At 39.7% G+C, this 15,617-nt stretch overlaps 1 protein-coding gene across 4 annotated transcripts; it reads left to right on the forward strand.

The window, feature by feature from the left end:
- The first annotated feature begins 406 nt into the window (after window positions 1-406).
- Window positions 407-12,773, forward strand: ldb3b (LIM domain binding 3b). 4 transcript variants are annotated; one of them, XM_071206849.1, is made up of 10 exons: window positions 407-496; window positions 735-1,061; window positions 4,017-4,168; window positions 4,449-4,518; window positions 7,388-7,410; window positions 8,991-9,188; window positions 10,161-10,184; window positions 11,525-11,697; window positions 11,865-11,901; window positions 12,141-12,773. In XM_071206849.1, the coding sequence occupies exons 2-10, from the start codon at window positions 966-968 to the stop codon at window positions 12,235-12,237; spliced, it is 870 nt and encodes a 289-aa protein (XP_071062950.1). In that variant the 5' UTR covers window positions 407-496; window positions 735-965; the 3' UTR covers window positions 12,238-12,773. The 4 variants fall into 4 exon arrangements, with proteins under 4 accessions (XP_071062950.1, XP_071062951.1, XP_071062949.1 ...); XM_071206850.1 differs by lacking the exon at window positions 10,161-10,184; XM_071206848.1 differs by lacking the exons at window positions 7,388-7,410; window positions 8,991-9,188; window positions 10,161-10,184 and adding an exon at window positions 4,841-5,097 and having other exon boundaries at window positions 412-496.
- The last annotated feature ends 2,844 nt before the right edge of the window (window positions 12,774-15,617 follow it).

The following is a 15,617-nucleotide window of genomic DNA, read 5'->3' on the forward strand; positions in this document are numbered from 1 at the left end:
AGTGTCTGTCTGATATATCGGAATATGAATAGCAAGAAAAGTCTGTCAGGATCTGTCACACAGTGTCAATGTTCACTTGACCTTAACCGCTCTGGTTATTTGCTAATTGAATTGCTTATACACACGTTAACACAAACACAGACAAAACAGGAGCAGCCTCGTGCAAGTGTTTCTAGGGTAACAGCTGGGTAATTTGTTGTTTCCTTCTCTCGAGCAGAATGAATGATTGCGAAAAGTGAAAAGCGAGTGACATCAGTGCACATAGGCTGATTATAGATAATAGGATGCTAGCAGCATGAACTGATAGCACTAAGAGAGGGAGAAAGAGAGAGGGAGAATGTGTTGCAGTAAGAGGGGTCTATATTGGCGATGTGAATCGGCAGTGAAGCATTCTGGGGCTTCGGGTTACAAGCCTTATAAGGGCCAGGGCCTCTGTGTCTATGCTCACCTCGGCTATTCTTAGGCTGTCTGTCCCTCGCCCTCAGCAACTCTGCAGGCAAGAAACTCTTCTCTCTTGTTATTAACTTTAAAGTTGACCTTTTGGAGTTTGCACTTTCTAAACTTTGAGGTTTGTTTAGGGCATTTTTGGTTTGAAATTGAGGATGGTCTAATCAGAAAATATGTACTGTTGTTCTTCAGTGGCTCAACTTTGCTCTGCACTTGCTTTCTGTGTATGACTATCTTCACGTATGTGTATTTGTGTGCACCAATGCATGCCTGTGTGTGTGTCACAGAGGTCCCACAGCACCTGACCAACCCACCCCACACCAACACCACCCCAGGGTGTTTGTCCTGAGAGCTGGGAGCAGACAGGAAGATAAGCCAGGCCTGACGGAGAAGAAGCTACCACCGAGGCCGACCGGGACAAAAGGATATCAGTGGAGGACGGGAACACAGCACCAGGAGGAGAAAACACACAGCAAGCAGGAGTTGTTAGCGGGAGGAGTGTTGACGTTTGATCCAAGATGACTTCGTACACAGTGACTCTGAATGGCCCTGCTCCATGGGGCTTCAGACTACACGGAGGAAAGGACTTCAACATGCCACTCACCGTCTCCAGGGTAAGGACAGTCAGACTGCTGTGACAAACTTAGAAATAAAGATTAAGCAACAAACAAAAAAGCCACATTGAGGAGGTATTGCTCAACAAATTGCAAACTGACTATTAACTGTGACAAAACATGCTTAACATTGTGATCTGGAATGATTTCAAACTCAAGATGTTGAACATGGTAACCTGATTGTCTGACTTTGGCAAATGGATGCACTCAAACAACATATACAATGATGTAACAACATAACCTTAAAATAATCACATTTTATAAATGTTACTGCTTAAAGCGCACACCCTTTTAATGATTTGCAGTAAAAAAAGAAAAAGCAAATTAAGTTGTAACGTTTTTTGTTGTTGCATGCTTTTAAAATGTATTTAGCTCAGTTTTTGAATCACCTTTCCACCTTGTTTGGCAATAATCTCTTGCATGTTTAAGCTTTGTTAAGCTTGTGTCATTTCATTCGGCACTGTATTTGTGTGTGAGAGAGCAGTGGCTGCGCAGTGGTTATGTAATGTTGCTGTTCGTGATGATGACAGGGAGGCTCAGATATAAAGTCCAGAGAGATTTCAAGAATAGAGCAGCAGTGGAAAGACTGGAATAGTTTTAAAGGAGGAGAGGAGCTGGTGCATTTGGCCAATTTTACAGTTTTCTTTCCCTTGATAAATAGGTATGATATTTACTTTGATCACATTACAGCCACGCTTAAAATCCCCCATCTTACTTCATAATCACATTAATCATGAATACGTTTAACTACTTTTTGGCTCAGCACAGTCAAATCATTCATTCGGGTTGAGGGCTTTTAATGATGTTGAGATAAATGGACTTATTTTAACATCTATAGGACAACAAAGCAAAGTTAAGATCCGTTTCTTCTTTCGCAAATGACAACAAACATAGTACTACTTTTCTTTCTAATATGTGCATAAAACCTTATGAACCACAAGTTTTCATAAAGATTATCAGCATATGATTTTTGGAATGTAAGGAAAAAGGGGGAAATACAATTCCAAATAAATGAGTTTTAACCTCTGCAGCAGAGCGCCTGGGTGTCTCTCTCTCACACTGGCAGGACTGCTGGTGTATTTAAAGGGTTTCCTTTAAATAGCACTGGAGGAGAGGTGGACAAATGAAGAGGGTTGGTAATGGGGCTGGAAGAAACAGGGTGGCTGATGGCAGCTTGTTTTACCTTAAGTAAGCTTTAATCCTCCCTTATAGTCACCTTCCCTAAACAACTCATGAGATCACAGTGTTGTTGTGAAGGATGGATGGAGGATTTGAGAGTTTCAGGGGATGAGAAGAAAGAAGGGGAGGGGACGCTCACCTGAGAGAACAGTTTGAACACTAGCTGTCATACTTTAGTCCAGATTGATGCTCAGCTGTATATTGATTGCGTCAAGTCATCCTCTTCTGATCCCCTAGTCTTAGGCAACCAGGGGGGGGGGCTTTGATTTGTGTCCACTGTGGCTTTGTTTCATTGGATTTAGGTTCATCCTGTGGCCTGACGGGTAAAGATAAAACATGGCAGCTTGACATGACTACTTGGGGTGCCATTACAGTTTGACGTAACACCACTGCGGTTTGGTATTTCAGATGGCTTTTTTCCCAAGAACTAGGATGGGAAAGAGGAATGCAGAAAGTGTATTTCTGACATCTTGTTAGCTAAGCTGAAGCAATGTGCATTAAATCAGTGACACACCTAACTCTTTTGCCACTATCTAGTTATTTTGTATGACTGTTAGTGGGATTTTCTTGTTTGAAATTCTAGGAATCAATTAAATCTTGAATCTTTGTATCCGTCTTGAGTCTAAACAGCTGTATGGACACCATCAAAAAGAAGAAGAAGCATGTCTGTGGTCCAAGTAGAACAATATAGAAACGTATTAATATAACACATATTTTTAGATAGAAAACCTGCGAGAAACAATTTAAAAAAAGAAAACGTGGATCAAAATTGAATAAACGTTTGCTCTTGAAAGCAATTAATTAAAAGAAAATGTTCAAAGAGTGAGTCCCTCCCCATATCCATTTCCTGTTTGTCGTCAGTTATATTTGAAGTGGCTCTTGATCACATGCATGACAGTTTTTCATGCATGTTTAAATACCCAGAGGCAGATATGAAGATTTCTTTTGTACCTTAAATTTACCTTACGTAACTGCTTTTCACACTCTCATACACACACTCACACAAACACTACACACACACATGTATACCCATACAGACGAAGAATGTAATTCAAAGGAAGACATTCTGTTAAAAAAGCAGACAAAGTTTGACAGGAGTATCAAGGACGCGTTTCTTTGACACCAGAAAAAGTAGAACCAATAAGTGGTATGATGTTGATAAAGTGTGGATTGTAGAAGAGTTTACGTTATTCAAGTTCAAGGAAGTGTTGCATGAATGTCAGTAGCAGGTGAGTATGTTTGGGGGGTGAAGGGGGGCTCAGCAGGGTCATCGGCGGCGTTACTTATTTTTAACTCTTTAACGAGTCGACTGTAAATCTAGACCTAATGCTGTATGCCCCAGGCCTCTGGGCTCTCTCACAGTCTCTCTCCGTGTAGTTTAAGCGCTAAAGTCTGGCTTTGTGGCCGGCATTAGGACTCAGCTAAATATCATTGTATGGTGTGAGAATGGAAAAGAGTTAAACACTTGTTCTTATTGATTTCAGGGTCAGGCTGTAGATACAGATTAGATACTGGAATAAAAAAATTGGTTCCACTCTTTTTATAGAAAACCTCTGAGGGTTGTTTATTGAGCATCTATACATCTACCATAGTATGTACAGTGAGTTGCTGAATTGCAGAGGGAAAGTATTTCTTAGTTTTCATTCATCAATGGCAAATTACTCCTAACCATCCCTCCAATCTGTCATGTGTATCTGTACACATTTTCCAGTTGCTTGTTTGTTTCCTGCGGAGTCAGGGGTCCCAATGTGACCTGCTCTCTTGACCCCTCCATAGATAACTCCGGGGAGCAAGGCGGTGGGCGGCAGCTTGGCCCAGGGCGACATCATCTCAGCCATCGATGGGGTCACCACCGAGGGGATGACGCACATGGACGCCCAGAACAAGATCAAGTCTGCCTCCAACACACTGGCACTCACCATGCTGAAGTAAACAACCAGCACACTTTCCATGTCCGTTAAACTTAAGTAGAACAAGCTAATTTTAGGTACTGGATATTCCCCTAAGAAATAACACAGAGAAGCAAAATCAATGTGGGAGTTTAAGAGGAAATCAATGTTATAAATGGCTGGGGCTTTACATTAGTGCACCTACAAATATATACATCAATTGGTTCTCTGTAAAATGCCTTTGAATTATCCAACACAAAGTGGTGAAATATGGTGTTACACTATATTTTAAATGGCTATTTTGACATTTCATTTCTAGATCAAGACGTGCAGCAGCATTTTCAACTCCAAGAATGGACTCCCCCATGCCAGTCATCCCCCACCAGAAGGTACAAAGAGAAACAAAAAAAGAATGACCACAAATATTAATCAACACAAACATTTGCGGCTGTAAAACTGCATATTTGTTCATGTTCGTAAATGTGTCTGTCATGCCCGTTATGTACGATTGTTTGTGATAATCTTCACCAATGTCCTGCTGTCCTCTAGTGTCACATATTCATAGTGCAACAGCAGGAAGGCCTAGTATGCAGAGGCCAAAGGTCAGCAATCCAGAAGAAAGGAATATGAAGACGGAAGATGATGCCTTTACTCTCGTTTCACTTCAAACGTTTCTTTTATACCGATCTTGACCTCTTCTCATCTTTTAAGGATTTAGAGGTCGGGCCTAAACATTTCGGAGAGGAAGTTCAAATGCTCCAAGTTGGTAAAAAAGACCCAGATCTCCTATCGACCCCGGTCAAAACCTCTGCCTCCTCCTCACCGTCTGCCCTATCTCCACCCGGCCAGGCGGGGCAGTACAATTCCCCAGTTGGCCTTTACTCTGCTGAAACTCTCAGTGAAATGATGATGATGCAGGGCAATTTAGGACAGGGGTCGACAGCTTCCTTGGGAGTTTCATCACTGTGGTAGGTTACCTTACAGTTTTTAAATACTAGGAGAAGAAGATGTAACTCCTTACGTGATAACACCAAAACCAAGCGCCAGCTGACGTAATGACACTTAACTAAAGTACTACTTTTCACTGAAGCAAAAGCACCTCACATCCCCAGTTAACCTCACATTAACTGTGCCTAAATGAGGAAATATACTCAGAACTTTCCATCGGTATCCCATCAGTCATTCCTCTCACACATTGTGCTATTTTGGGAGCGTACACACAAACATACCTGGCTGGCATCCAGGTGACAGAGTGACAAGAGATCCGACTACAGGAATGAAACCAGGGAGATGATGTTGCAAATATTATTTTTAGAGAAACCTTTTTGCTGTTTCAACTCTCTGATTTCCATTTTTGAGGCCTTTTATCTTGCGTATCTATCCGTATCTAAATAAGCTAAGACTTGCGTGTGAAGCTTGGTTAAATTGCTAGCGAGGTTACAGGAAGGTGACGTTTTGACACTAGAGTCCCATTGTAGGGCCACTATTGTACATTTTGGGGCCTAAAAAAGGTGAAGGAACACATAACGTGGAGCAACAATACAATAGGATGTATACAGTAGGGCTTTCATTACACGGACAATACAGTGGTGGGGTTTTTTTTAACAAGAAAAATAGTTTGCTAGGTTATTTCTTTCACAATACAAAGTCATTTCACCTTGAATTGCCAAATCATCAGTGCCTTTATCTCGACTGTACTGTGTGCTGTACTGAGTAAAGGTCAGTGGGAGTTAAGTTGAGGCCACAGTTTTAGGGGAACTCTCCGCAGGGGTATGGCATGGGTATGGTGAAGCCGTGAAATACTAGATGTTAATTAAGGATGCGATCTGCTTTGACTCTGACCTATATCACACCCATGGATATCAGTCTTTCCTAATGTGTTTCCCTTCTGGAGCTGAGCTGCTTTACAGTAAAGGCCAACGGTAAGTCAGGTGACGATGACGCCAGTATCATGCCAGCAACCCCACCTCACCAAGCGAGCACACACACACACACACACACACACACACACACACACACACACACACACACACACACACACACACACACACACACACACACACACACACACACACACACACACACACACACACACACACACACACACACACACACACACACACACACGCACAGGAGAGAGCAGCTGTTGGTAGGGGAATGTTCCACTCCGGTTACACATCATCATCCTGAATCCCCTGGATGCCCCCCTGCCAAACCTGAGATACCCCACGTGTGAGGTGCTGCCGAGCACATTCCACCTCACCAACTGTACCCCGAACCCATCCATGTACTGTACGTTCTATTCCACTGATTGATGTGTTGCACTCTCATTACTGCGATGGTAGAGTGAAACTGAACACACTGATTTACAGGGAGAGCTTGTCCAAGAATAGCAGCGAAAAATGTCAGGCACACATACCAAATACATTGAAGATATGGGCTGATTTAAGTAGCTTTTCAACCAGGAAGGAATTACACATAATTTAACCAAGAGTGCACTCGGACAGCGCAAACCACCAAGAAGGCTGAATGTACTCTCTTGCAATAGTAAGAAAACATTGGCCCAAACTCTTCGAATTTGAAAAACAAACACACGGCGCAAAGTGGAATTTGGTCTTTGAAACTTAGCAGGTAACAAGCCAGCAAGAGATCAGCAGGTCGGCAGCCTGCTCCTAAACTGACCACGGTTGGTCTTTAATTTGCAATTGAAAGATGATGATTAAATAAAAAATGTAGATGTATGGCAGTTTGATCACTTTTACCGAGCAGAGGCTTGTGCAGCAGCCCAGAAAAGCTGTATTGACTGTTAAAAATACAAATAAAGTTCTGATAATACGGCCATCAAACGCCATTAATTACACATTTTGATATTTGAAACCTTTTGAACTGGTTCTACAGGATCTGAGATTTCCTAGTAAAGGCAAATGAAAGGTTCAATTATTACATGGTGGTATGGATGTGTTTTTGTAGCGGTGTTTATTTGTGGCTGTTCTGTGCTAAATGTGTCTCTGTGTCATGTGATGGAGACGCTTCTGCTCTTGTCAGTCACCGATGATGCTGGGGGACGCTGGGAAATATCCCAGTGATGACAAACGGCTGGTATTCTGACCTGTGGGATTACAGCATAGTGTTGTAGTTGAATAGTTTCCTCTGCACACACAGTGCCATTGTTATCACCAAAATACCCTCTGGTCATTTTTGACACTCTTTCCTCCTCTCTATCTGTCTGTCTGTCTGTTCCTCTCTGGTGTGTTTCAGGTTATCGCAAACACAGCTGCAAAGTCAGTACCTCCACATGTCTCGAGTATTTGATGTGCATGAAGAATACATCATTAGAGAGATAGTATTCTTTTTCTGAGATGTGGGTGTGGAGTGAAGTCATGTCCAACATGCAGTCATGAGCATGAAGTTGAACCAGCAGATTGAGTGTGCTGATCATTTGTTTGTTCATGTTATTAACAGCATACAAGTGAAAAGTAACTCTTTACATCTACTCAAGTACAGATCTTCAGAACAGTTTGAAGTTGCTGCTGCTTTACTTGAGTAAATTGTGAAAGATTGTTTTACTTTTACTTCGACTATACTTCCTTTCATCTATCTAACACATTCCGTAGTAGTACGTTCATAGATAAAGATTTCTGCTTGAAGATGAATGATATTTAGTTTTGTATGTTGGAAAAGTATTTTGTCAAGGCCAAATATATTTTAAATGTAAAGCTTTGGTAGGACTAAGCTACAGTCGAGATACAAAATGATCCAACTCTAAAACCAAGACATACAACACTCAAATATAAATTAACTATTGTTAGTACTGCTGCTGTTTCCATCCATCCATCCAAAAAACACAGTTAGTGATTTCTACTTTACTTTACTCAATTATTATTTATGTTTTCCAACTCCTTTAGTCTATAGCATTTACTGTATATACTTTTTCTGAATGGACCGCAGTATATTACCGTGTGTGTAAATGCATGTGGTGTTTTGTGTGTCATACATCCATGTTTGGCAGTATCAGTAAAACATAATTTTCAGCGTGTGTACAGTATTTTGCTGTCTCATTTGAAATATGCAGATATTAATCTGTTTGGGTGTGTTACATTAGCATGTTTGTGGTTTTGTGGACTGGTATGTCAGCACTTTTGTTCTCTCCTTCTAGAAATAGCTTGTATGTTGTCATGTACAAAATAGTAGTTTAGCCTCATGTAATGGATGAAGCCTCTGTCCCTATTCCACATTGCATGGATATATATGATAACATTGTATCATGTAGTTAAATGTTCCATAATCTAAGTCACAGTAAATGCTGGGAGTGATATATCCACTTTGTAATTATTCTGAAGAGTCTTTCTTTGTAGAAATATTAGACGTTCCAAGTGAAAGTTATAAAAAAAATATTTTGTGTGAGCAAAAGGAACAAATTCCATATGTTGAGGCTTTAACATGGAGAAAGAGAAATGTGTTTCCAAAATGTCTTTTTTTTAAAAATACCTGTGGTGAAGATAAAGCATCTTAAACCTGCTTAATTTGAACAATTTTAGTGTGAAATCCTGAAAAAGGTTTATATTGTCAGAGCAGTATGGACCTGGGACACAGCTACAAAGTGTGATGTGATTTGGTCTGTGTAGTTGAGTCTATTTTAGGTACAGTAGGTCTCCAAAAGTGAATATTGAGCGGTACAACAGCCCCGCCTGTCTGTCAGCAGCATTAATACACGTCCACCCAGTTTCCTTCACTTTGGTGCTTTCTCCCTTTTTCTTTTCTCTCAATTCCCCCCCCTCCTCCCCTATCCTTTAACCTCTCATCTACACCTGAAACCTCGCCACTCCCTTCACTGACCTCCGACCCCACTCAACATTGACAGTATGGAGTACACCCCCAGCTTCAACCCCATTGCTCTGAAAGACTCGGCCCTATCCACCCACAAGCCCATCGAGGTGAGGGGTCCGGGTGGAAAGGCCACCATTGTTCACGCCCAGTACAACACACCAATCAGCATGTACTCACAGGACGCCATCATGGACGCCATCGCAGGGCAATCGCAGACTAAAGGGCACGACAGGTGAGGTCACACAACCTAAATAATCCTCTCTCCAGATTAATGAGCTCTTTGCACTCACACACTTCACATCACATGACCCGCTTGTTAAGGAATTAAAGGATAAGATTGCCCAAATTACAAAAAAAACATACTTACTCACTCACTTCCTGCTACTGGTATAAAGCCATTTATTCCGGGGTGTCATTTGCAGATTTTCTTTGATATTTTTTTGCCGAAACTCTAATCCTGGTCTTATTCTCATAGCACATTTGCTGAGGCTCATTACCTTTCTATTCAGCATGGAAAACTGCAACGTAACTTCATACAGCAGTTTGAATGATATCTCACGGACAGTTTGTAACTTTTGGGCGTTTTCATTGGAGTGATCATGTGCAAGCACCTGCGTTGACATCCTGTTACTTGGTGTGGGTTAGGAAAAAGTCCTGTGATTTCAGAACAACCCATCCACCAAGACCTCCTGCCGATGCAGACTTTGACATTCTTTATTCTACGACATGTGTCCTGGCTTATGATTGTGTGGAAATGCGAACTGATTATGTGGGTTGTGAACAAATTAGAGCGCAGTGTATGAGAATATCCCGAAAAATGACAGAAAGTTTAAATATATAAAACTGACACAAACCAGTTGTATCTATGTATAATCCAGGAAGCTTTTTTTGTTTCAATTCCAAAGATATGCTAGATATCAGTAGCAGTCAGAAGTGAGAAAATATGTTGACATTTTTTGGACCCATCTCCTGAAAAGCAGCTTTAAATCATGTAAGCCTACCTTTTAGCCTATGCTGCTACAACTCTACTTTACCCAATGCGCGGGCTTTTCCATGTTGTCTTTGTCCGTGCCCCATACCCCTTTGTGCTTTTCACCCACTTTCCTCTGCTCATTCCATCCACAACCAAAAAAAAACAAAACCTACCACACCTGTGCCGTCCTCCACCTTCCCCCCCATCCTTCCTCCCTGGTTATGACCTCAGCGAAGAGGTGGGCTCCTCCTTGTCGTAAGTACAGCAGCGCTCCTTTTCTATCCCGCCTCTCCTCGCATTTGTCTTATAATTTAAAAACAGCTTGTGCATTGCTCCTTGTGTCCCCTTAACTAATATACCTGAACTATTATAATATTAATATAATTAGAATTAATATTATAATAAATAATACTGTGGAAAATGTTGACAAATACCACAGCATCTTATTGTCCATTTTGATGTGTTTTTTCTTGTGTCCGAGTATGATGTCAAACTCACTAACCAGGAGTTCCTTTTCCTATCTAGAAGTACTTAGAGGTACTTTGGTGAAAGTGTGAGAGTGTGAGATGAGTTCAGTATCATCACAGCTTCGGGAACCTGATGGGAGTTCATGGCATGGGAATGTTCTGAGTATCAAATCTGAAGTTTTTAAAACATGTCTGCTAGATCGGTACTGACTCACTTTTCTAACACTCATTGAAGAATACCAAGGAAGGCACTATCCAGTCTTGTTGCTTTGTAATCTCGGTTTAATATCTACTGTTCACAGTTATTTTAAACGTGAAGTTTATAGCAACAAGAAGCAACAATGCAATTATTGATCTAAGAGTAATAACTGCCCATAATGTAATACAATCTGGTTTAATAAAGCTATTAATAACAAAAAGGTGTAGAATAGCCAACATTGGGCCCATGTACTACTAGAGGGTCCGGGTTCGAATCCAGCTCAGGTCCATCTGCCGCATGTCATTTCCTCTGTCTCCCCATTTCAACTCTGTCTCTACAATAAAGGCACTGGTTGCCCAAAAAAAGAATAGCCAACATTATTTTTGAAGTCACCAATCGAAGTAGCACACATTTTAATAATCAGGATTTGTATTTGACTACTACAACATTCTAGCTTGGTAATTTTATTATTTGAATATAAATAACAATGTAAGGTATCAAGTTGTCGGCCATTAGTGTTGGGAAATAATGGCTCCAAATGGCTCTTAAATTTGTTAAATTATTCAGCCATTTAGAAAAATACACCTGAGGCAAGACACCTAAAACATTAATGGACATTTACTTAAGTCGAGTTGACTTGTGCTTTCCGTTTTTAGCCTCAACTTCAATACATTCAAAGGCAATGCTTGTATGATTTTTTAAATAGCTTAAGTTGCTTCTGACTTAATAAAAAATACATTAAAAAAGAATATTTTTCCTTTTGTTATTTTAGATATATTATCAATGCTTATACTGTATGTGTTATGCATTGACTAAAGTTACATGTTAAATATACTTTTTTTTAGTACTTTATGATCATCTAACATATTAGTTGGCTTTAAATACAGTTCACACTACTCAGAGCTCTAACAGTACTGTGTGTCCTGCAGTGGATCTCTGCCCATCAAGGACCCCGTGATAGACTGTGCATCTCCAGTTTACCAGGCAGTGATCAGGCCATTAGGAGATACGAACGATAGTATGTCTGAATGGGCTCGTCGTGCTGCCAATCTGCAGTCCAAGAGCTTCAGGATGCTGGCCCACATCACTGGAACTGAATACCGTCAGTACACAAACTCCTTCTTTCCTCCTTTTGTCTTTTCCTACCTTCTCTTTTGATATTCTTGGAACTCTCCACAATTTTTGTTCAGACTCTGATATCCTCTCATTACTGCTTATTGTCTCGTTAGGTTTTTCTTTGACCTTACCAAATGTTTATTTTCCATGCAGTGCAAGACCCAGATGAGGAGGCACTGGCGAGGTCGAGGTAAGAACGACACGCCATGTAGCCTGCAGAGAATCCAGGAAGTTACTGGTCACTGCCAAAAATAGCTTTAGATGTGGCATTACTTTGACATTTTGAGAAGCTAATATTTACACCAAGCTAACCAGCTGCTGGCAGTAGCTTCATATTAAGTGTACAAACTAAATAGTGCTATCACATTTCTCCTCTAACTAAATAGCAAACTATTCCTTTAAAATTGTAAATGCCTTCCCCACCACCAGAGAGAAGTTTGAGTCAGAGGTGAAAGGTCCCCGCTTTGCCAAGCTGAAGAACTGGCACCAAGGACTGTCTTCACAGATCCTCAACGTCCAGGAATAAAGAGGAGGAAAAAGAAGAGGAGGACATGTAAAGGAAGAAATGGACAAAAGCACAGGAGTAAAAAGGAAAAGGGGATAAGTTATGGAAGGATAAAAAAAGGAACAGGAGGAGGAGGAAACTCCTCAGGAATGTGAGATAGTGTTGTAGCCTAGATTAGTATGTGAGATATTAACTGTTAGTGTGAGAATGCTATGTGTTCATAAACTCAATATCACCTGTCAAATGTATCCGTCCGCTGCTAAACCTGATCTCGATTTGGGTTTTTCTTTCTCTCTTTTTTTCAGTTTGTTTTAGTTCTGTCTCTCTTAAATCAAAGGGAAATTGTACAAAAAATAATCAAATGCAAATGCAGAACTGATGTTTCTTTTAGTACATAAACGGCATTCACAAACGTATGAGTTTTAACACTAAGCATGCTTGTGAGAAAGCAAAAGATGCACACATAGAGATTTACCTACATGCACAAATACAGTATGTAAAAACGCACTCACAAATGTACTTATATCAATGTGAATAAATGTTTACTTAAAACCAAACGGTTGAGTGAACTGTTGTAAGATCACAAATGAGATGTTTGTTTGTAACTCGGAAGAGAAAAACTGGAGGCACGGTGAGCAACATTTCTAGTGCTCTTTGTTTAACAGAGTGTTTTGACATCATTCAGGAAGAGCCTGAGCTAATAGCTTTTAAGTTACAATATGTAGTTTTCCATTTATTAAATGGTGACAACAAGGAGAGTAATGGTATCAGGGTAAGAAGCCTGAGAGTTTTTAATAGTTTCCCTGTGATAGTGATTGAAAAATCTTCCTCTCAGGGAAATGTGTTTTCTTCATAAAAAAATAATATTTAAATGTTTTATTTCAATATACATTTCCATTAGTAAGATTAAAAACTATTGCGATCAAGAGACACCACTGACATGTATCAGGTTATTGTTGGCAAGTAAAATATTTTAGGACTCCTTATCATGGCAATTGTGCCATGGATTCTAATTTCACATGTTCCTCTTTTTGAAAATCCAAAACATGACATGTTTTACATTACACTATGTTATTTAGCTGCAGCTTTTATCCAAAGCATCTTACATATAGGCCTACCTCAATACAAAATGCTTTTTTCATGCAAAAAGTTCTTCCAAGAAAATCCAATATAAAGGGGTGAGTCGTGCTCGTAACGCGTAGTATTTCGATGCTGCATTGATATTGAGTCGTTTGGTCACATGATATGTAAGGTTTGAGCACGTCTAAAGACAACCATCAGTAAATCAAAATGCCGTGTCATGATGTATTTTATGTTACGGCCACCAGAGGGCAGTATGATTCTGTACGACAAGACGGAAACTATGAAACATCCTCCCTTCTGAAAATGGCACCGTTTAAAAATATATCACGTTACTACGTTCTGAGACAGAATACAAAAATAAATATAGATGGAGCAGCTTTTTTTCTGTGGCCATGATGTGGCTTTGTTTGGTTACTATTTGGTTAACAACTATTTAATTAAAATGAATAAAAATAACATCAAAACCATCCATATAATTGCTGTTCTGCTGAGTTGGCATGTCGGGGATAAACGAGAAGAAAATAAGGAGGAGGAGGAGGAGGAGGAGGAGGAGGAGGAGTGGTGATTCATTCAGGTTGAGATGACAAAGCATTTTTGCTTTATCCTTATAAGAATGGAAATTGCTGCAGGAGCAACCCAGTCTCATAAAAAACCGTGTAATCTACGTTGGTCCACAACGTAGGACGTAGTATTTCTACAAAAACGCCTCTGAAATTGTAAGATCCCTACGTTTTTTTTCACCATTCATTCCAATGGCTGGCATCTATGTCACGTGATCTTCACATTTCTCCCTGCAGAAAAAAAAAACATGGCCGAACTTCGTTTTATTCTCGGTGTAAAATGCCTATTTTAAAGTTAGTTTGGCCATTAAAATGCGTTTTGATGTCATTTGATGCGAGAAATATGAGTTGTTATTTCAGATTATGTGTGCAGTTGATGCACATGATCTTTATTATTATTATTACGCTAGTTATTACGAAGATTACTTCAGGAAATTGTGTCGATACGTTTTCATTGTTACCAAGGTGGTTGCTAGGTATGCTGCTAGCGATATTATTTCTGTTATGTTGTGTAACAGTTTAATGGTGTAATCTTTATTGCTACCCCCTTCCCGGTCAATGTGTTGGTCCACAGCGCAAACGTATTAGTTTAACAAAATCCGCATCTAAAATTGTGGCATAGATGGCCTACGTTATTTTCTCCTGTGCAATTCCAGTCTCACATCTCACATCACATCGTCATAAACAAATACCGGAAACAGACCGAAAACACTTTATTCCGAGTGTGCTTGCTTTTCTCTTTGAAAGTCATCACATAACGGCATTGTAATACACGGTTCAGCTGCATTAAATATTACATATCTGCCGTAGTTCTCTATTTATAGAGCCCTGATGAGAAGACTTCTAGACAAACATGAGGAACTGCCGCCAACACTGAAAACGTGACATGGATCATACATATATCAGCCATTAAACAACATCTTACATTTCTTTTCACACAATATGTCTCCTTGCAGTATCAACACTAATTCGGCTGACTTTTATATTTGATCCAATTGGTAGATAGGCTGTATTTACACCATAAAGGTGCACAGCTGATATAAAGGGACACCTAGTGGTTAAAGCATGTTATTGAATTTCATTATTTTTATTATTAGATATTAATAGGATCCCTATAAAGTATATTCATTACTCGTTATTCTCTACTAATAGTTAATTAAAGACTGTATATAATGACTATTTTGCACATCCCTTTCAAGATTTCAAGATTGTCTAAGGTTTATTGACATATCATAATACACAAACGGTGTAGTTATGCAATGAATGAAAAACTTTGTGTATACCTCCAGCAATGTTAACTATGTTGAAGCACTTATTTTAACTGATATTATACATATGTATTATACTCTCATATAAGATGTATGTAGAAAGTATAAGAAATGTGCAGAATACGACAGTTTAATGTTGGATGTACACACATATTGATAGATGTCTTGTAATGCACTGTTGAGGAACCTGCGACCAAAGTTTTTCATCTTGTCAGGTATTGAACAATCAATAAATAAAGAACACAGAATTATTAAATATAAAACACAGAATTTGTGTGATTATACTAAATGATTTACAAATAAACACCACTGAATATTTACAACTATACACATGCTGATGTAACGCAAATGTTTCCAACTTGGGATCAATAAAGTATATCTTATCTTAAGATGATCGATGGCTACTGCCATATTTGCAAAATGTGCCTCTGAACCTTGACAAGTGCATGTTTCAGGCTTATCAATTAACAACAGGAGGGGTCACAGACAT

The sequence above is a fragment of the Pseudochaenichthys georgianus genome, chromosome 19 (assembly GCF_902827115.2).
Source record: "Pseudochaenichthys georgianus chromosome 19, fPseGeo1.2, whole genome shotgun sequence".
NCBI lineage: Eukaryota > Metazoa > Chordata > Actinopteri > Perciformes > Channichthyidae > Pseudochaenichthys > Pseudochaenichthys georgianus.

What these genes read in the sequence shown, in the direction of transcription:
- ldb3b (XM_071206848.1), top strand. Translation starts at nt 966, where the DNA reads ATGACTTCGTACACAGTGACTCTGAATGGCCCTGCTCCATGGGGCTTC. An exon ending in CAGTCATCCCCCACCAGAAG is followed by an intron (nt 4,519 to 4,840) that starts GTACAAAGAGAA and finishes TCATCTTTTAAG; the next exon opens with GATTTAGAGGTCGGGCCTAA. An exon ending in CATCACTGGAACTGAATACC is followed by an intron (nt 11,698 to 11,864) that starts GTCAGTACACAA and finishes TTTTCCATGCAG; the next exon opens with TGCAAGACCCAGATGAGGAG.